Source organism: Physeter macrocephalus, chromosome 15, assembly GCF_002837175.3.
Source record: "Physeter macrocephalus isolate SW-GA chromosome 15, ASM283717v5, whole genome shotgun sequence".
NCBI lineage: Eukaryota > Metazoa > Chordata > Mammalia > Artiodactyla > Physeteridae > Physeter > Physeter macrocephalus.
In genome coordinates this window covers 63,191,614-63,213,269 of record NC_041228.1, presented here as the reverse complement: position 1 = coordinate 63,213,269, position 21,656 = coordinate 63,191,614, and the positions used below count along the sequence as shown (strand labels likewise).

At 39.6% G+C, this 21,656-nt stretch overlaps 1 protein-coding gene across 20 annotated transcripts in view; it reads right to left on the bottom strand.

The window, feature by feature from the left end:
• The window catches only part of STAU2 (staufen double-stranded RNA binding protein 2), a 319,639-nt gene that overhangs the window by 51,591 nt on the left and 246,392 nt on the right, over positions 1-21,656 (bottom strand). The window contains exon 14 of one of the 20 annotated variants that reach the window (XM_028500357.2): positions 16,740-18,582. The exons of the other annotated variants lie outside the window; for them this stretch is intronic. Within the exon in view, the coding sequence (XP_028356158.1) occupies positions 18,424-18,582 (159 nt within the window). The 3' untranslated portion in view covers positions 16,740-18,423. Of the gene's footprint in view, positions 1-16,739; positions 18,583-21,656 lie in introns of those variants that run through there. 20 annotated transcript variants of the gene reach the window in all.

Here is a 21,656-nt window from a genome sequence, read left to right as displayed (position 1 = left end):
GGGTTCGTGCCCCGGTCCGGGAAGATCCCACATGCCGCGGAGCGGCTGGGCCCGTGAGCCATGGCCGCTGAGCCTGTGCGTCCGGAGCCTGTGCTCTGCAACGGGAGAGGCCACAACAGTGAGAGGCCCGCGTACCACAAAAAAAAAAAAAAAAAAAGCAGCATCCCATCCAAGCTTATGTGGTCTGAGTCACGTGGCTGGAATACAGGGCACAAATCCACTCGCCTCAAGACCAAGTAATGTGTACGCTGGGCATTTTTGCAGACCTCAGATACAGGGATATGTAAAGAAGCCAGAAGAACCCTGTGAGTGACTACCACCTTCTCCCCCTTGGGGCCTGCAGCTTAACGTTTTCTAGTGATCTGAACACTGGCCTGGGAGACAGAGAAACAGCCCGAGGCCTGGATTTGCCAGTGATGCCATATGACAAGCTGCTGCCTAGTCTAACACCTTCTAATATAACACCATCCAAAGGATTAAGTGCTTACTGGCTAAAAAATAAAATGGAAAGGGGGATCCGAAGGCGCTCCAAGCGATAGAAAGCGTAGTGCAGCATTCTACCAGCTGCCTCACCCCTGTGTCGACGGGAAAATCACAGGCGTATTGTGAGAAGAAGAGAGATGGAGAAGTTTGGAAATTGCCAGTTACAAAAATAAAAAATAACCTATAATAAAATCAGTTGCAAACGGATGGCACTTTCCAGACTGGAATAGAACATTTTCATATGCTCTGTGATCCACACAACCTTTCTCGTCTACCCCCAGAGAGCTGCCAAGACAATCAAATGAAATATTTTCTGCAAGAATGATTTATCAACTATAAATCCTTTAAGAATTTATGGTGGCGAGTGGTCTAAATGGTTAAAAAAACAAAACAAACCCCAAAATACCTCAGCAAGCTCGAAGAGGAGTGTCTGAAAATGGTTAGGCCTTCATCATATTGCTAGAGTCTGCAGGCATTTTTCTCTTGAAATGCCTGCCAACATACATCAGAACTGCATAGTTTGGGGCAGTAAAAGGGAGACTGTCTAATACAGTATAAATAAAAGTTGGGTGACCAAGTTTGGGGGATGGGTTATTTCATGATCTAATTACTGTCAACTTACCATGATATGTAAGGGAAAAACATTAGAAAAAGTTTTGGTGAATCTGAAACTTTAAGTTTACCCTACCTAAAGCTTTTTCCACCCACAAATTGCTGCTCTGTTAACAAACAAAAGCAAAACCAAAAACTACCACTTTCTATCTCTAAGTACTGCTTAGGACTGAGTGTTCCTCAGCTTTGCTCTATTTGTCCCTCCTCATACACAGGAGGTGTGTCCCATTTACCTCCCATCTTAATGGGTGTGTCTGTTGGGGAGAGAAGAGAAAAAAAGTAGGCTGGTTTGAACTAAAATTAATTCATGCCTTTTGATATATTATAAAGCTAATTTCTACCCAGCCTTCCAACAGATCAATAGTCCACATGCCAATGTATCACAGAAGGCTACATTTAAAAATGGATCAGTCTCCCCATTGGAAGTGGGTACGTATGGTCTCCAAATGATATAAAGGAAGGTACATAACAAAATTCATAATAGCCAAAAACTGAAAAGGATAAACTGTGGGTAGTCCAGTCATGGGATATTAAACAGCAATGACAATGAACGACCTGCAGTTACACTCAACACTATATATAAATATAAAATTGAGTGAAAGAAATCACAAAAGAGTATTTACAGCAAGATTCCATTTATGCAAGGTACAAAAACAAGCAAACTAAATGATGTTGTTGGGACCTTTGGGGAAGGGGGTGTGACTGAAAGGGACACAGTGGGGGCTTCTGGGATGTTGGTGTGTTTCTTGATCAGGCTACTGGTTAAATAGATGTGTTCAATTTTTGAAAATACATCAAGTGTATACTTATGGACTTTTCCCCGTGGTGTGTTTTACTTCAGTAAGACATTTTTAAAAAGTGAAGCAGCCTCTAAGTTGACGGGATTCAATTAGATTTGTTCTGACCAGTACTGTGATACCACCTGTTTCCAAACTTCCTAGCTCCCGTGGATCGGGCAGCAACTGATGAACAGAAATTTCATTGGTTTCTGAGGCTTAAAATTGAGACACAGAATATATAAATAAGTACTTTTACTTTTACTGTAAATCATGGATTCAGTAAAAGCATCTGTAAATTCAATGGGTCATGGATTTATTATTTATTTATTTATTTAGTAGTTATTTCTGAGATACACATTTTAAAGTAATAACTAGAGTTATGACTTATAACATTATACCACAACATATAAGATTTTTAGAAATTTCATGTAATGTCTGAAACATTTATATAAACATATTTCCATACAAATAATCCAAAGAAAGTTTAGTATTAGTTGTTTTTTTGGTTTGTTTGTCTTTTTATACTGCAGGTTCTTATTAGTCATCAATTTTATACACATCAGTCTACACATGTCAATCCTAATCGCCCAATTCAGCTCACCACCATCCCCACCCCACTGTGGTTCTCCCCCCTTGGTGTCCATACGTTTGTTCTCTACATCTGTGTCTCAAATTCTGCCCTGCAAACCAGTTCACCTGTACCATTTTTCTAGGTTCCACATACATGAGTTAATATACGATATTTGTTTTTCTCTTTCTGCCTTACTTCACTCTGTATGACAGTCTCTAGATCCATCCACGTCTCAACAAATGATTCAATTTCGTTCCTTTTTATGGCTGAGTAATATTCCATTGTATATATGTACCACAACTTCTTTATCCATTCATCTGTCAATGGGCATTTAGGTTGCTTCCATGGGTCATGGATTTAGAGATCCATGGATAGGTACTCTGAATTCAGCAGATGATATTTTGGTTATATGGATTTTGTTCTACTTTTGAGATGTCTTAAAAACCTTGGAGATGCCATATCCTCTATATGACAGAAATCTAAACGGTGAATCAAAACCATCTACTGAATTTCTTTAAATTGACAAGGGATTTTCCCATTGATATATGATCAGGGTCTCATTTAATGCTAATTTAGAATCATTGAAGATCCCTTTGCAAATGATCATGGTATGATTTTTAACACTCCCATTTTATAGATCAAGAACCTGAGACCCAGAGAGGTTAAATGATATGCCTGTGGCCAGACAGATATTCAAAAGCAGAATATGGACTAGAATTCAGGTTCCCTAACTACTAAACCAATTCACTTTCGCTTTAGCTTTCTGGCTTCCATTTTATTGTTGATTCAGGGAATCATGAACAACTAAAAAGAGATGGTATGAAATGAAGTTCTAATGGGTCAACACTAAAATTTTAATTTACTGTGATATTTACCCATTCTAAAGAGCAAGGCCAAGAAAGTATGTGTTCCTAAGTGATTATTGATTTTTAGAAACTGGATAATATCAGTTTAGGAACTCATATGTTAATACTATCTTTTAAAAAAATACTAATATATTGGAAATTATGATTATTTTTACCAATGGGAGCTGTGTTGGCTATTTTATTTTCTTGTTGAAGAACACATATTATCAGAAGAGCACTAAATGTCATCAGACTAGCCAGAACAGAATTTATCAGACCCTCCTACATACATCTGAAGACATACATCTGAGATAGATTTGAGGTTATCTATAACTTCTTAGCTTCAGGCTATTGGTCACACAGATGTATTCAATTTTTAAAAATATATCAAGTGTACACTTATGCACACTTGGGCTATTTTTACCTTACAATGGCCTTTCAAGGACTATTTACCTGCTGTGGGTCATTACTATTTGTAAATAGTAATAATTACCTGAAGTTGAAACCATTTACAGTGTTCATTCCATTTCCCAGGATGTGTATGGCTCCGACTCACTAACTGTAGAGCAAAGTAATTTCATTATTTTTTAACCGATTTACCTTCTGGCTTTGTATTATGGGTAATGTACTGTGACTTGGCACTGTGACCCTTATTCAGATTAAAAATATAAGTTTCCTTGATCACGGCTGTGTAGCATTATAGTCTGATTCAGTACACTTCTAATAATAGGAATTGCTAGACGAAACTAGGTTAAAAGGAACCATCAAACAAATGAATTAACAGCATAAAATTTTGTGGCAGACGATAGGATCTGAATGCATTCTCATGCTAAGGCTCTCAGATGACTGGGTATAAACTGCACTTCCCTCTCATTTCCTGAAGAAATGGTAACATCTCTCATGGCCCTTGTACCCACAGATGGACCCGTTAGCCATAGGCTCAGTGGACACACAGAGATAAATGCTCACAAGTGGGTTCTAAGTACTGTAGAAATTCGAGCATAGAGAAAATATTAATTACATACCATTCTCATCCTAAACAACAACTGGGGGTGGGCATGATATGAGATCAATGCATCCAACAAATACTTCTTGAGAACCTATTCTGGCAATTGGAGCTTAAATGAGATAATCCATGTGAAGGGTTTAGCACAGTGACTGGTATATGATAAACACTTATAAATGTTATAAGTAACACTTCCTAAAGGAAGTGACATTGAAGCTGTCACAGGAAGGATGGGAAGTTAAGCAGGCAGATGGGAGAGTTGTCAAAGGCAAAAAAGGACAGCGCCACTCTGGGACTGTCAGGGGTTCAGGAAAGCTGGGACACGAGGTGGCAGAGGCAAGGGATGGGGCCACAGAGATGAGCAGTTGGCAGAGTATGAAGAGCCCCATCATCCTCGTTACAGAGGTTGGTTTTTATCCTTTGTGCAGTAAGAATCACAAAGAGCAGTGCTTTTCACACTGCAGGATCTCATCTGTTAGTTAGCTCTGAAATCATTTTCACGGGTTTCAACCAGCATTACTTTCTCAACAAAAGAGGTCAAAACAGAAGAGGACAGGACAGAATAAAAAACATAAAACTTGTTTGTATATTTATGTGTGTATTGGGTCATGATGTTAAATTTATTTCTTATTGTAAGCCACAGCCCAAAAGTTTAAAGGCCACTTCTTTGAAGTATTTAAGTGGACAAACGATACAAACAGCCTTGCACTTTGGAAAATCAGCTTGGCTGCCACGTAGAAAGAACTGGAGGGGGACAGGCGTGAGAACAGGGAGGACAATTGCCACAGTCAGGCTACAGATGACAGTGTTCATCTGAGGGCGGGTCTCATGAGGGTGGACAGAAGTTCTGCAGATACGTACTGGGATGCTGAGGAGGACGAGAGGGAGCTGAGGAAGGTGTCAGAAATGCAGCCTGGGTTGCCCGAGTTTCTATCTTAGGCAACAGGTTGGGCACCTGGATGAGTCTTGCTGCCCTCCTCTGGGGCAAGGAACATCAGAGCCAAAGCGGTTTTGGAGGCATAAGAAAATTATTAGGTCTGGACATGCTGAGGCACAACGTTGAAAATATGGAGGGGCTTCCCGGGTGGCACAGTGGTTGAGAGTCCGCCTGCCAATGCAGGGGACACGGGTTCGTGCCCCGGTCCGGGAGGATCCCACGTGCCGCGGAGCGGCTGGGCCCGTGAGCCATGGCCGCTGAGCCTGCCCGTCCGGAGCCTGTGCTCCGCAACGGGAGAGGCCACAACAGTCAGAGGCCCGCGTACTGCAAAAAAAAAAAAAAAAAAAAAAAAAAGAATCCGCCTGTCAATGCAGGGGACACAGGTTCGACTCTCAACAACTGCGCCACCAGGGAAGCCCCCCAGTCTTATTTTTAAGCCTTTTTCTTAATTCCTCAATTCCTCCCCTTAAACGATGTCATTGAGAAGTTTTTTAAGTCACTTTAAACCTTTTTTTGAAATAAGTCAAAGCCTGTAGACGGATAGATGGACAAATAGATTAGACAGATGGCTGAAATTCATGGATGGCTGTTTATTTGATTATTAATCAAAGACCTATGAGCCTGAGTAGTTGAATTAGTTCACTGATTTCACTTGTTTCTTTCTTTTCCTAAAAAAATTTAAACGTATACAAAAGTAGATAGAATAGTATAACGAACCCCCATGAACCCATGCCCCAGTTTCAACAGCTGTCAACTCATGGCCAATCTTGTTTCATCTAAACCCCCATCCAACTTCCCAACTCCTGGATTAATTTAAAGCAAATCTCAACCACTATATCACTGCATTGGTAAATGTTTTAGTATAAATCTCCAAAAGATAAGGACTCTTTAAAAACATAACCACGGGGCTTCCCTGGTGGCGCAGTGGTTAAGAATCCACCTGCCATTGCAGGGGACACTGGTTTGATCCCTAGTCTGGGAAGATCCCAAATGCCATGGAGCAATTAAGCCCCTGCGTCACAACTACTGAGCCTGCGCTCTAGAGCCCGTGAGCCACAACTACTGAAGCCCACGAGTCTAGAGCCCATGCTCCGCAACAAGAGAAGCCACCGCAATAAGAAGCCTGTGCACCGCAACGAAGAGTAGCCCCCGCTCACCGCAGCTAGAGAAAAGCCCACGCGCAGCAACGAAGACCCAACACAGCCAAAAAATAAAAATAAAAAAAATTAAAACATAACCATAACACCATTATCATACCTAAAAAAAGTTAACAATTCCTTAATACCATAAAGCATCAGCCAGTGTTCAAATCTCCCCCAATTGTGTCTGAATTTTTTTTTAACAGATTGAATTTTAGACACTGATTATTTCTGGATCAACTTATAAAACAGTTCCTCAGTAAGTTAAATTTAGGATCAGAATGGAAACTTACCAAGGAACCTTCGCTTCATGGCCTGAGGCTGGATTCCTCCAGCTCTTCCTTAAACTTTTATTTCCTTTTCCTGTAGTCCTCCCATATTGCCTCATCTTCTTTATCTACAACTTGAGTTCATGAGTGCATGTACACACACAATGGGGGAAGCTTTGAAACTTGCTGTGGTGTAAAAACGAATGCGTGATATAAAAATGAAAATTGTAATACAGCAGAGAAATGGGCTAAACAAGTCCTGAAGAAAACTACTGTTAAGAATTATAAAATTTATAACTAATGACAACTATCAACGCTTTGAGCAGGATTATTTTCTAATACAGATATATTTAAACACGATCTACACATGTATATATATGTGTATGTATATATATCTACATACATATGCAGATATTTATGTATGTGTGTGGAGGCTGAAAAAGAACACTTTACTGTGCATATTTGAAATAGATGATCTTATTCCAAAGTTTCTGAAAAATTTTACATCCCTCTCAAAATACCTTTAGGAACACAGATATATTAAAGTGAATGGTTTCAGGGAAAAAAACCCCCCAAAACACAGAGTCAATATGCCTTTCCTTCTACTTCTCTAGTCAGCCTCCTTACTGGTCTCCCTGACTCTAGTCTCTCTCCCATGTCATCAAACACACAGATGCTGACAGAGCTAGTTTTCTAAAACACAGATCCAACGTGTCATGTCTTGAACATCATCTGTTGTTAATGATCATCTACAGAATCAAGTTCAAATTTCTACAAGGGGCAATCCAGGATTATTACAACCCACCCCCAGCCTACTCTTCCAGCCTCCACCCCACCGCACTTTCCCACACCAGTCCCTCTGGCTAGGCGGCAATCGTTCTATGCCCTCGGGTCTCCTTCAGGCCTCTGTGGTTTTGTTCATGTTGTTCTCTCTGCCCCAAATACAATATTTATTATTTACCCAGCATGATCTTGCAATGAAGAGATAAAGATAAGGAATAAGGCATGATCATTGCTCTCTGAGGAGCTCACAACCTGATGGGAAGCACTGATAAGTAAATACATTTCAATAGAAGTGTGATGAGTACAGACGTATTAATGTGTACTAGGTTGGGTGGTGGCATAAAAGAAGGGGGGACTTAATTGTGTTATGGATATGAGACTCTTAGTCGGCACGCAGAAATAAAACATGCACCAAACACATGCAGAAAGGAGGCCCAATCTATGATTTAAGCACCTCCCAAATTAAACATGTAGAAATAATATGTGGCCATGGGATGGCTATATTCAAGAGCCCAATCTAAAAGTGTTTGCAGTTTATTACAGGTGATACTTAGGACAGATTGTAATCACAAACTCAAATATAACTGGTTTACTTTAAGAAGTCTTTGTTACCAAATAAACACAAAATCTGTGGGAACCAAACTAGAAGTGGAGGATAGCAAAGAGAGGCCAAGCATTGTGACTTACACACTGAGAGACTGAAGCAATTCCTTCCAACAGATTATGAAGCGTGCTAAAATACAGACTCATAATTCTTGTAGTTCAACGTCACACTGAGAGGTAAAGCTACCACCGTAAATTTGAGTACGCCATACTTGCAGCTACATTCACTCTTATGTTAATTACTTAAAATATTTTTAAAAATTCTCATTACAGGGGCTTCCTTGCTGGCACAGTGGTTAAGAATCCGCCTGCCAATGCAGGGGACACGGGTTCGAGCCCTGGTCCGGGAAGATCCCACATGCCGCGGAGCAACTAAGCCCGTGCACCACAACTACTGAGCCTGCGCTCTAGAGCCCGCGGTCCACAACTACTGAAGCCCGTGTGCCTGGAGCCCATGCTCCGCAACAAGAGAAGCCACTGCAATGAAAAGCCCACGCACTGCAGCGAAGAGTAGCTCCCACTCGCCGCAACTAGAGAAAGCCCGCGCGCAGCAACGAAGACCCAACACAGCCAAAACTAAATAAAATAAAATAAAAAATAAATAAATTAAAAAAAATTCTCATTATGAAAAGTATAATACAAAGAGTGCATATATACAAATTTATTTTTTAAAAAAATCAACAAACATCCATGTACCCACGTCTCAGGATAAGAAATAGAACATGACTAGTATCTTGAAAAAGCCCTAAAATCTCCTTCCCCAGTTGCCTCCCACTCCCGTCCTATGAGTGACCATTATCTTTTTTTTTTGTGCCAACATTCCTTGGTTTTTCTTTATAACTTTACCGTCTATATCCTACCGCCTAAACAACACTTGGGTTTAGTTTTGGAAAACCTCACAGCAAGCACAGACCTAACAGTCTAAAGAAATTCAAGCAATATCGCTGTTACTAGATGGAAGGTCAGGAGAAGGCAGACTCAACAGGGGCCTAGCCTGGTTCAGGTTCTTTGAGGATTTGCAAGAGCGTCTACTGCAGAAGTCAGAGGGCAGCTGAGCAAGCCCTGAGAGACAGAGGTCTCACCACCTCTAGGCCAAGGTCACAGCCACAGTGCTGACCAAGAACCGGACATCTGGCAGGATTGTGGTCAGGTGTAGGCTGCTATCTTCTGTATTTTTATTATTGTGCCAAAATGCACATAACATAAAGTTTACCATTTTAACCATTTTAAAGTGGACAGTACGAATTATTAGAGAAATGCAAATCAAAACTACAATGAGGTATCACCTCACACCAGTCAGAATGGCCATCATCAAGAAATCTACAAACAGTAGATGCTGGAGAGGGTGTGGAGAAAAGGGAACCCCCTCTTGCACTGTTAGTGGGAATATAAATTGATACAGCCACTATGGAGAATAGTATGGAGGTTCCTTAAAAAACTAAAAATAGAACTACCATACAACCCAGCAACCTGACTACTGGGCATATACCCTGAGAAAACCATAATTCAAAAGGACACACGCCCCCCAATGTTCATTGCAGCACTCTTTACAATAGCCAGGACATGGAAGCAACCTAAATGTCCAATGACAAACGAATGGATAAAGAAGATGTGGCAGATATAAACAATGGAATATTACTCAGCCATAAAAAGGAACAAAATTGGCTCATTTGTAGAGATGTGGATGGACCTAGAGTCTGTCATACAGAGTGAAGTAAACCAGAAGAAGAAAAATATCGTATAGTAACACATATATGTGGAATCTAGAAAAATGGTACAGATGAATCTATTTGCAGGGCAGGGATAGAGACACAGACATAGAGAATGGACATGTGGATGCAGGGGTGGAAGGGGAGGGTGGGACGAATTGGGAGATTAGGATTGACATATATACACTACCATGCGTAAAACTGATAGCTAGCGGGAACATTCTATAAAGCACAGGAAGCTCAGCTCGGTGCTCTGTGACCACCTAGATGGGTGGGATTGGGGGGGGGCAGTGAGAGGGAGGTCCAAGAGGGAGGGGATATAGGTATACATATAGCTGACTCACTTCATTATACAGCAGAAACTAACACAATATTGTAAAGCAATTATACTCAAAAAAAAAAAAAAAAAAAAAAGGAAACCAACCAAGTAAATAAATAAATAAAGTGGACAGTGCAGTGGCATTAACATTCAACTATTGTGCAACTATCACCACCATCCATCTCCAGAACTTTTTCATTTTCCCCAACTGAAACTCTGTACTCCCAGCCCCTAGCAACCACCATTCTACTTTGTCTTTATGAAGACAGGTACCTCCTGTAAGTGGAATTGTACAGTATTTGTCTTTTGTGACTGGCTTATCACACTTAGCAAAATGTCGTCAACTGTAGCAAGTATCAGAATTTCCTTCTTTTTTAAGGTTGAATCATATCCCATTATATGTATATACCACGTTTTATTTATCAGTTCATCTGTTGATGGACATGGGTTGCTCCCACATTCTGGTTATTATGAATAATTCTGTATGGGTGTACAAATAACCCTTTGAGTCCCTGCTTTTAATTCTTGTGGGTGTATACCCAGAAGGGGAATTGCTGGCTCATATAGTAATCCTATGTTTAATTTTTAGAGGAACTGCTACACTGTTTTCCACCGCAGCTGCATCATTCAGTTTTACATTCTCTTCAATGGTGCACAAGGGTTCCAATTTCTCCACATCCTTGCCAACACTTATTTTCTGTGTTTTTGACAGTAGCCATCCTTATGAGTATGAAGTAGTAGTACCTTACGGCAGTTTTTACTTTCATTTCCCTAACATAAGTGACGCTGAATATCTATTCATGTGCTTATTGGCCCTTTGAATACCTTCTCTGAAGAAAAGTCTACTTAAGTCCTTGGTCCATTATTGAATTGGGCTGTTTGTTTTTTTGTGGTTTGTATCCTCTGATTTTAAACTCACCATGTTCTACCTCCAGCTCACAGGAGAATGTATTGGCGGAAGTGAATTAAGTGTCCTCAGACGATCAGGAAGCAGGACACGGGGAGGAAGGTAGGAACTTCATTAATACATGATGAAGGGAAAAAAATACAGAAAAGGATCTGGGCCAGGTTCACCTGGCATAATGTCTTCAGGTTAAAAAGACTGTACACTAGGGCTTCCCTGGTGGCGCAGTGGTTGAGAGTCCGCCTGCCGATGCAGGGGACACGGGTTCGTGCCCCGGTCCGGGAAGATCCCACATGCCGCGGAGCGGCTGGGCCTGTGAGCCATGGCCACTGAGCCTGTGCGTCTGGAGCCTGTTCTCCGCAACGGGAGAGGCCACAACAGGGAGAGGCCCGCGTACCGCAAAAAAAAAAAAAAAAAAAAAAAAAAGACTGTACACTTCCAGTAATGATCACAACGGTCGAGGGGTCTAGCTCTCGAATCACACTGCTCCACTCTGCGTTATACATGACGTATCCTGGGATCGTCCTTCATCCTCCCTGTGGACACGGCCTCTGCCCTGTTTCTATATCAGAGCTCCCGTGTCCTATCTTGTTCTTTCTCTCACTTTGGCGGGCATATTTTCAAGGAGGTTTTTGAGAAAGGGGGCACAGAAGGTAAATATTTTGAGACTTTGCATATCTGAATCTATCTTTATTTGGTTCACTCATTACTGATGAATAGTTTTGAGTTGGTAGAGAATTCTAGTTGGTGACTGTTTTCCTTCAGAATTCTGAAGGCTTTGTTTCAGGGTCACCTTCCTGCACTGCTTTCCGGAAACCCAAAGCCATTATGATTTCTGAGCCTTTACATGTGATCTCTAGAAGCTTGTAGTTCTTCTCCTTGTCCTCAGTGTTGTAAAGCTTCACAATGATATGCTTTAGTGGGGAGCGATTTTCACCCATTTCATCATGCACTCTGGGTTTTTTCAGTATGGAAACTCCCTTCCTTCCTCTCTGTACTGTACTCTTTTTTTTTTTTTTTTTTTTTTTTTTTTTTTTTTTTTTTTTTTGCGGTACGCGGGCCTCTCACTGCTGTGGCCTCTTCCGTTGTGGAGCACAGGCTCCGGACGCGCAGGCCCAGCGGCCATGGCTCACGGGCCCAGCCGCTCCGCGGCATGTGGGATCTTCCCGGACCGGGGCACGAACCCGCGTCCCCTGCATCGGCAGGCGGACTCTCAACCACTGCGCCACCAGGGAAGCCCTGTACTCTATTTTTTGAGACTCATAATATTTGGATGTTGGACCTCTTTTGTTTTCCATCTCTTTGTCTTTTTGTTCTGCTTTTTGGCAATGTTCCTCAACTTTATTTTCTAATCCTCCTATTAGCAAACAAAAGCATATTTCTGGGAAATAGCATCATCGTATTTGTACGCCACATCGCAATAAAGAAAAGGGAACACCTTCTGAGCAAAAGTTTTAGGCCAAGTATAAAAGGAAAACAGGGCGAAATGCTAGCAAGAGCAGCTGTAGCTGTAAGACCAGGTGAAGTTATTATAAGCACAGTGTGTGGCAAGGGCTATTGTATTTCTTTGGGTCTACTGAATAGTCAGCTTTACCCAATTGTTCTCTGCTCACGGGACTTGTTATAAAATTTCTCCCCCTGGGAATTCCCTGGCAGTCCAGTGGCTAGGACTCAGCGCTTTCACTGTCAGAGGCCCAGGTTCAATCCCTGGTCAGGAAACTAAGATCCCACCAGCCATGCGGCCAAAAAAATTTCTTCCCCAAAGACCCCATATTCCAACATAAGAAATTTCTATCAGTAGTAACATCTTGGAATGTTTTTGTCTTTCAAAGAATTTGTTCATTTCATATAAATTATTGAATTTATTGCCATAAAGCTGTTTATAATATTTTTTTATTATCCTTTTAATGATTATAAAATCTGCAGTAATGTTACCCCTCATCCCTGATAGTGGAAATTTGTGTCTTTTCTCTTTTTGTCCTGACCTCTACTCTGGCCAGGGGTTTATCAATTTTATTGATCTTCAAAGAACCAGGTTTTGGTTTCACTGATTTCCTTTTTTCTTTTTGTGTACTATTTCACTGAGTTCTCCTCTCATCTTTGTTATTTCATTTATTCTACTTTGGGTTTATTTGCTTTCCTTCTTTTAATCTTTGGAGGTGAAAGCTGAGGCCATTGATCTGAGACCCTTTTTTTCTAATATAGTCACTTAGTGCTATAAATTTCCCTATAATTACTGCTTTAACTATGCTGACAAATTTTAATGAGTTGTATTCTTGTTTTCATTCAATTCAAAATACGATCTAATTTCCCTTGTGATCTCTTCTTTGACCCATCCATTATTTAGAAGTGTGCTTTTTAGCTTCCAAATATAGGAAAATTTCAATATATTTTTCTTTTATTAATTTTGAATTTAATCCTATTGTAGTAGAGAACATAGTTTGTGACTTGAATCCCTTTCAATTTATTGAGGTTTGTGTTATGGCCCAGAATATGGTTTGTAGAGGTGAATGTTCCATGTGTACTTGCAAATAATGTGTATATTGTTCAGTGGAGTGTTCTGTAAATGTCAGTTGGGTCAAGTTGGTTGATAGTATTTAAGTTTTCTATACCCTTACTGATTTTCTGTCTACCTGTTCTCTCAGTTATTGAGCAAGGGGTGTTGAAGTCTTTGACTATAATTGTAGATTTGTCTATTTCTCCTTGTAGTTCTGTCAGTTTTTGCTTCATAAATTTTGAAGCTCTGTTAATAAGCATTTAGGGTTGTGTCCTCGTGATGAACTGGTCTCCTTATTAACATGAAATGATTTTTTTTTTTTAGTTGGAAAATCCATTTTATTTTTTTTAACATCTTTATTGGAGTATAATTGCTTTACAATGGTGTGTTAGTTTCTGCTTTATAACAAAGTGAATCAGCTATACATACACATATATCCCCATATCTCCTCCCTCGTGCGCCTCCCTCCCTCCCACCCTCCCTATCCCACCCCTCTAGGTGGTCACAAAGCACCGAGCTGATCTCCCTGTGCTATGCAGCTGCTTCCCACTAGCTATCTATTTTACACGAAATGATCATCTTTATTTTTGGTAATAATCTTTGTTCTAAAATCTACTCGTCTCATATTAATATAGCCCTTTCAGCTTTCTTTTGATCTTCTTTGAATACCTTTGAGTGCAGAGAACAGACAGCCACGTATACAGAACAATCATCTCTATAAAATATCTGACAAAAGTCATAACATCAATACATTAACAAGTTCTGTGTGGTTGAAAAGATGACATTTAGAGCAGGGCAGTGTGATTCCCCAGACTGGCAGTATCAGCACCACTTGGGAACTCGACAGAAAGCAAATTCTCCAGCTCCACTCCAGACCTACTGAATCAGGATTTCTGGAGTGGGACCCAGAAATCCGTGTTCTAACAAGTGTACCTGGGAATTTCAAGGCTTGCCAAAGTTTGAGAGTCATTGCCTAGAGTCCGCTCTCACATCTGATTCTAGGAATAAGTATCTGGATGAAAATACTTATTGGTGGTAGGGAGGTGAACCCAAAAAACTTTTCTCAAGCTAGAAGGGTATTTCTGCACCCTTACATTTATATAATGTTGCCCCAACCGAAGGCCTGTTTTTGAATTAGTTATATAATAATACTCCTGATTAAAGTGTAATAACAGAATAAATAACTATAGAAAGAACTAACATTTTTTTGTTTGTTTGTTTGTTTTGCGGTACGCGGGCCTCTCTCACTGTTGTGGCCTCTCCCGTTGCGGAGCACGGGCTCCGGACGCGCAGGCTCAGCGGCCATGGCTCACGGGGCCCAGCCGCTCCACGGCACGTGGGATCCTCCCGGACCGGGGCACGAACCCGCGTCCCCGGCATCGGCAGGCGGACTCTCAACCACTGCGCCACCAGGGAAGCCCTGACATTTCTTTTAAATAGGATCATATTTCAGGAATATGGGGAAACATTCATTGCTCTGAGTTTTCAGCTATGATTTTTAAAGGTAGGAAATGCTGCTTGTGGAAACATCATAATGAATTTTCACTGCATGTGGCGACCGAGTCTTGCGGATGAATCAAAATGCAGGATGACTCAAAAATTCCCTCCTCTTCAAACAACTCTACAGGGCACAACTTTTGTTTTCCTTAAGGTCTCGTACAGAAGGTAGGTCACTTTCCCAGTGAAGTTTCCTTACTGTGCAGTTGGTCTGCGTATATATAGTCTTTTGAGTGCTGTCCCACACAGGTGGGACTGTTCTTCCTTTTATATAAATGTACTTTTTTATCCAGAGAACTGCTTTTTGCTGCTGCCGCTGGTCTATACCATGTATAAAGCTCCTCTCAGGTGTAGGGCTGCACTCGGTTCTTTATACACATGGTCTCATCTAATGCCCACTGTCACTCTGCCAGGCAGGTACTACATAGGAATGCCTCATTACTGACAGGTAGAGCAGCCGACCTGTGCTCGCACTGCCGGGGGGTCTAGGTGAGGTGGCAGATTTCTCCCTGAAGCCAAATCCAAGAGAATGCCCACTGGGGCCACCACAGCTACTAGTTATAACTTCAAAACATAAAGAACAAAGGAAAAAGACTCATGATCTAAAAAAAGCTCTTTTTTTTTTTTTTGAGTTCAAAAATTTAATAGACATTTGAATGGTAAACAAGTTGGTTTATTTCAGCATACATGACATATTTCTAGGTAAGAAAGGAATCCAAAGGAAGGAGAAGAAAGTCCTTGCCTTGGCACTTTGTAAACTCACTACATGCAAACACACACCCTCACACAAACACCCTAAGCCAAAAAAGTTCTTTCAAGAAACAGCAGCAGAAGTCATTTCGGTATATAACCTTTCATTTAATATGATCTAGACTACGTATTTGTATGAAATGTACTCAGTTTTATTTGTAACAGAAGTCTTTTATTTAGGTTACAAGCTGTATATACTACTTAATTTTTTCATAGAAAGATCAAGACTCATTAATTGCGGTATAGAAATTTTATCATACAGCAATAATTGAGGACTGCAATATTTTTATGTAGAGTTAACTGATTTGAACCACTCACTAAATAAAACTTAAGAACTTCATTTTCGGGATCACATGAAGAATTAGGCTCAGATTAAATGGTGATATTTAGCCAATTGGGACGGCTTAATTGGTGGTTTTCTCGACAAAGAATGGTAAACAGAGCTCCCATACCTTTTCTAATTTCCTTGTATCAGAACCAAAAATAATATTTAATATTTGCTTTGTACCTTACACAAGAAACTTTTTAAAAAGCCCCATGCACAGAGTGGTCAGTGGTCAGCAAAAGGATTTAAAAGCCTAAAACAAGAAACAACTTTGGAGGATAGAGTGGTTGGTCTTCCCTTTTTGGCATCTATTCCTAGTAGCATAAAAATGGAGTTACAGAAAAAGTGTTTCAACATGCTGATAAAAGATTAAAAAGAATCACTTGGCTTGAAGGAATTTTAACAACATAACATTAAGAGGAGAGGAGGCTGTAAAATAAAACCAAAAAGCATGTCCACAAGAACTTGAAGAAATCAGAAAAAAAAAAAAAAAAACCAAACCAAACCAAACCAACCCTCAAAACTTGTCTAGACAATCATGAACAATCATTGACTTGGTTTGTTATAATTTCAAATTCACTTCTCTTAAAATATGTGATTTATATGTGACCATTTACACAGCTCTTATCTATAATTTCAAAGGTGATCAGTTCAAACTTTAATGAATTTTCTTGCTACAGAATTTCTAAACCTTTGAAATCTTATATTTCAGTAATGTACTATTAACTTCACATTTAAGCCAAGCTGCATGATCTAGAGAAAATGCAATCTCTCCTGATGATTAAATTTCAGTAATTGAACATAAAAACATTTGGAACAAGAAGGACTGTATAAATGAACTGTCAGCATATATTACAACATTACAGGGTTGCTTAGGTAAGAAAATGCTCCTTGAAGAAGTTGGCACAATAAGCAGCCGCTTGGAAAAACAGAGGAAGTGAGCTATCACTGCAATAACGAGGAGGAATTCCATTAAGGCTCCAGGCCAGGTATGTGAAGGAGGTGTGATTGATATGCGGGACTTAGAGATTCACTGTGTGGGACATTCTGAGGCCATGCCCACATGCATCGAACATAACGCTGTATTTGGTATCAGAGTCTGACTGAAGTGGTGTTTACAGAGTCATTGCTCTTGCTAACTCTTTACTTTTAAATGCTAAGGATTTTGTTTCAGCCATGGCGTCAGCAAGGGAGCAGTTTTTGCGAGGAAAAGAAAAATACAGTCATGTCCAGAGTTAGTCTCATATTAAGATGCGATGAGTGTTCACTTTTAGTGTCAACGACAATTTAAAAGGCTACATTTCATACAAATTCAGGGATGACAATGACCGTGAGCTCATCAGGTCCCCATGTTCCTATCAGTAGGTCCCTTTGGATATTGCTAATACATGGTAAGATTTTAGAAGCCAGCAGAATGACAGGATATAAAAACAATTTAAAAAATTTGATATTTATGAGTACAGGAGTATGGAAGAAGTCATTGTTTTGAAGCTGCTTCTAGAATTGCTACGGAGCATTGGAATTTAGTTCAAGTTAACATAACTTCCTTGAAATGTTAAAAGGCAAAGGTTAGTTCCAAATATATATTTCTAGTGTAAGTGATCATATAATGGAATAGAGGTCAGCCGGATGGATATGAATATCTTCGGTCTTTAAAACATTCTTTCTGGAATATAAGTGAAGCACTGGAAATCTAGCACAGTAGAACCTTGTTAATGTATGAATTTTTATTACATGAATTCTGATATAGGGACGGCTAAATAATGTTTTACCAAACCCACCTATTACTTACAATAAAAGGATGTATGATACCTTCGTTTGTAAGGTGGGTGTTAGTCCCATTTACCAACACCCAAGTTAGAGAGAAAAGGTTCTGCTTTTCTGTCTCCTGCTCTACACTGAAGAAGGAAGCAGCCTGGGACTCCTGGTTTTGCTACTAGCTCATTGTGTGACCCAGATAAGGCAGTCAGCTCTCAATGGCAATTAAAAATGCAAAAACTACGCACGCTGGAGGTTAGTTTAAGGTTCCCTACAAAGTTTTCTCCAATAAAATAAGGTTTGACAACTGGCTCTGACAGAAGTAAAAGACATAACCTTCAGGTATTTGCTTTTTCCATACCCTATTAATTATTTAGTAATTTTACATCATAATTGTACTTCATCCTTCTTCCAAGACCAAATTCAGATGGACACATTCTAAATCCCATGGGCAAAAGCAACAGCATGGCAGCCAGCACTGCCAGAACAGTCCCTGTTATTTGAATTCATGACGCCATCCTCAACACCAACAACTGGTATTACAGGCAACTTTTAAAATGTTGCTCTGTTTTGCTTTTTAGAGAACTACAACCCTACACTTTTAAAATAATAATTTGTTCTAAAATGATTAATCAGTTTAATATGATATATAGCCATTGACTCTCTTCTCCGCACCATTCCGTGGACTTAGGAGACGATCCTCAGTCCTCGAGGAGTTTACAATCCAATGACCAGGTGGCTCCAGAGAGAAGTGAAAAGTGCATGGAGGTTCAAGAAGGGAGGGCTCTGAACCAGCCTAGAGAATTAAGAAACATGTTTCTGGATAACGGTGACCTCTGCAATGGGATTTCAAGAACCAATATAACTATGAAAGAAAAAGCAAGAACAAAATAAACAGTCAGGAAAGCCCAAGGAACATTAGGTGGTTTGGCCAAAGCTGGAGTGTCTGTAGGATAGCTGGGAGGAGAGGCTGGCAAGGAAGTTTGGGGTATACCGTTTAGGATCTTTGATTCTTCTGATAAGGAGTCCAGACAGGGAGGGAAAAAATGGAGGCCAGGCCTCTCTCCACGGACAACTAACCTGAAACTGCATCAACTAAGTACATGATACACTGTCATTCCGCTTATGGATTGTGTGCTCTCAGTGAGAACAGGAATCTTGTGTGCTGGCTCCTGAATCTCCAGGGCCTGCCCCTAACAAATACTTAAATTTTTGTTGAATAAATAAGTAAATGAACAAATAACTAAATCTATTAATTAAAGGTAAATGTGAAGTTTTAAATTTTACCATTAGTATATCTCTTTGTGCAAATAAATTTCTATGTGATTTATTTCAAGTAAGTGAGCACTTGAATAATTCAATGGAGCTTTCTTTCCTCCACATTACCTCCTTTCTAGGTTACTCAAAATATTATATAGAGAAAAATTAACAAATTTTATGTGCAAGGAGTTGAAGTCGTAAGCTTGTACTAGAGACTGGTTTTGCATATTATTAACTATCTATTTGTATTAAAAGCAAAATAATTATTTTACCACACATGACCTCTAATAACAGAAAATGCTCTCTCAGTTTCTCCTGAAAAATATCTATTCTCCATATCTGCTTTTAAAAGGTTGTTTTAAGCTAGAAATCCAAGAAAATCTCTTATAATGGTCACAGAAAACCGTATCTAATATTTCAGAATTTCCCTCTCTCATTGGCCATTGACTCTTGAAATTGGTGGCACTGACAAATGTAGTATGCTCTTTCCCCCCAATCTGTGGCATCTTTCAAGCAAGGAAGTATTTTAATGGAGCCACAGCTTAAGAACTCTCTTGTCCATCAAGCTGACAATGCTATCCATACGGCAGTTAGGGAAATGATGCAAAGAACTTCCTTTTGAAAGAATTCTCCAGAACTTACTTCTGGGAAGGACCTTGGGACTCAGTGCCTGCTATTAACTCTGGTGGGTGGTGGGAGTGGAGGCTGGTTGTATTGATGGAAGAGAGGAACCCTGGTGTTTCCTCCCCAAACTGAAAACCGCTAATTGTCATTGGAAGTTAATAAAGAGGTGACCAGACGACATACGAATTTTCTGTAATAATAGAGGGGGCTCCCAAACACGGCAGTGATTATGGATGAAGAATGTACTTTTCTCTCCTTTCCCGTAAACACCCTGGAGTGCCCTTCTATTTGATAAAGAGGGTGACAGGGGATCTGATTTGTTTGTTTGTTTAATGTCCCACTCTTGCCTGTTCCTGCTGCACTCTGCAACATGAAAAAGAACACTTTTCTTGCCAAATGCACATGTAAAGGATCTTGGCACATCTTAAGAGCTTTGAATATATCTGTACAAGGCAATATTGCGGCATTATTATCAATGTTGAACAGTGGTTTAAATAATCCCAGACCAAATTAGCTTGATTCAGGTTAACAACTGATACAGCAAGAGAAAACCAACATTTGGCATATAAGAAAGGAGAGATTAAGTTACTTAAAAACCAGAATATAAATTTTCATTAGGTACAACCTATATATAACATAAAAATGAATTCATGCTTTATAATGAATCATAACCTATATTAACTGTGATGAAATATTTGGGAGAATCAGTGATTCTGAAATGTAAATTTTCTTATCTAATTTGGGAAAAAAATCAGTTTACTATAAAGAAAAAACATTTTGTGTGATGCAAATATTTAATCCAGGCAAAAACAGTTTCAGTTTTGTGGCACAAAGTTTGTACTCAGTAAATGTTAAGGAATATATATGGGTGAAAGAATGAAAATTTTACCATAAACATTTTTTGTCCTTTAAAAGAACAACGGGGTAATTTAAGTGTACTCTTATACAGAGTATAAATTTTTAAATTACCTTTATATACAAACATAATTTAAAATTCCAAGTAAAAAGATGGGACTAAAGTCAGAAAACAACATATATATTTTTTATATTTTTACTGTGCTATTGACATCATGTTTGCATCCAGTTGTGAATGTTCAAAGGTTAAAAAAATATGTACAAGTTTCCTATTTAGAAGATGGAAATCATCATAAAATAGCTTTTGATTACAAAGAATCCAGCATTTATGGCTCTGCTAGTCCAAGGAAATAAAGCTGTAATAAAGGAAATAAAGCAGTAATAAATTCCTCCAAAGCAAAGGTAAAATGACCACTCAAGCCATATCTCTAAAAATCACCTTGAGGTTAAATTGGGAAGAAATATGAGGAAACGGGCAATTAAAGATCAGTCTTTTAAATCTGAGGTCTCCTCATTTTGACAATGAAAGATTCAGTTACTTAAACTGTTTTTCGCTTTTTCATTTACGAGTTGCTTTTAACAATATTTCATTCCTCAACAGAGGAAATAAGGAATGCTCTTAAAAGAGAAAAAAGCTATACCAGGCTATTAAAATCTTCGCTAAGAAAAATAAACAAATCAAGATTGATCTCTTGGGTTTCTCAGGAGTTCACCAATTCCAAATCTTCACATAAGTTTCAAAAGGGAAGAAAACAATAAAGCTTCTCTATAATACAATGCTTAATAACTCATGGGGGGGGGTTGCAGGGGTTACTAACAGTGGCAATTTGTAAAATGCATTTAACTATAACTAAAATAAGTACAAGTTGAAATGAAAATCCCAGTTTCTATCCCCCAGTGCTGAGAAGTATGGGTCAATTTTTTCTACCAATTCTTCAGAGATTTTCTAGAATAGTTTTTAAGAAAAGATTGAATGTGCTCTTAGCAATACTTTGGCAGAAGGGATTGTGGGATGGGGAGGGTGGGAGGGAGGCTCGGGGGGAGGGGGTGTGGGGATGAACGTGTGCACGTGGCTGATTCACTTTGTTGTACGACAGAGACTAACACAGTATTGTGAAGCAATTATACTCC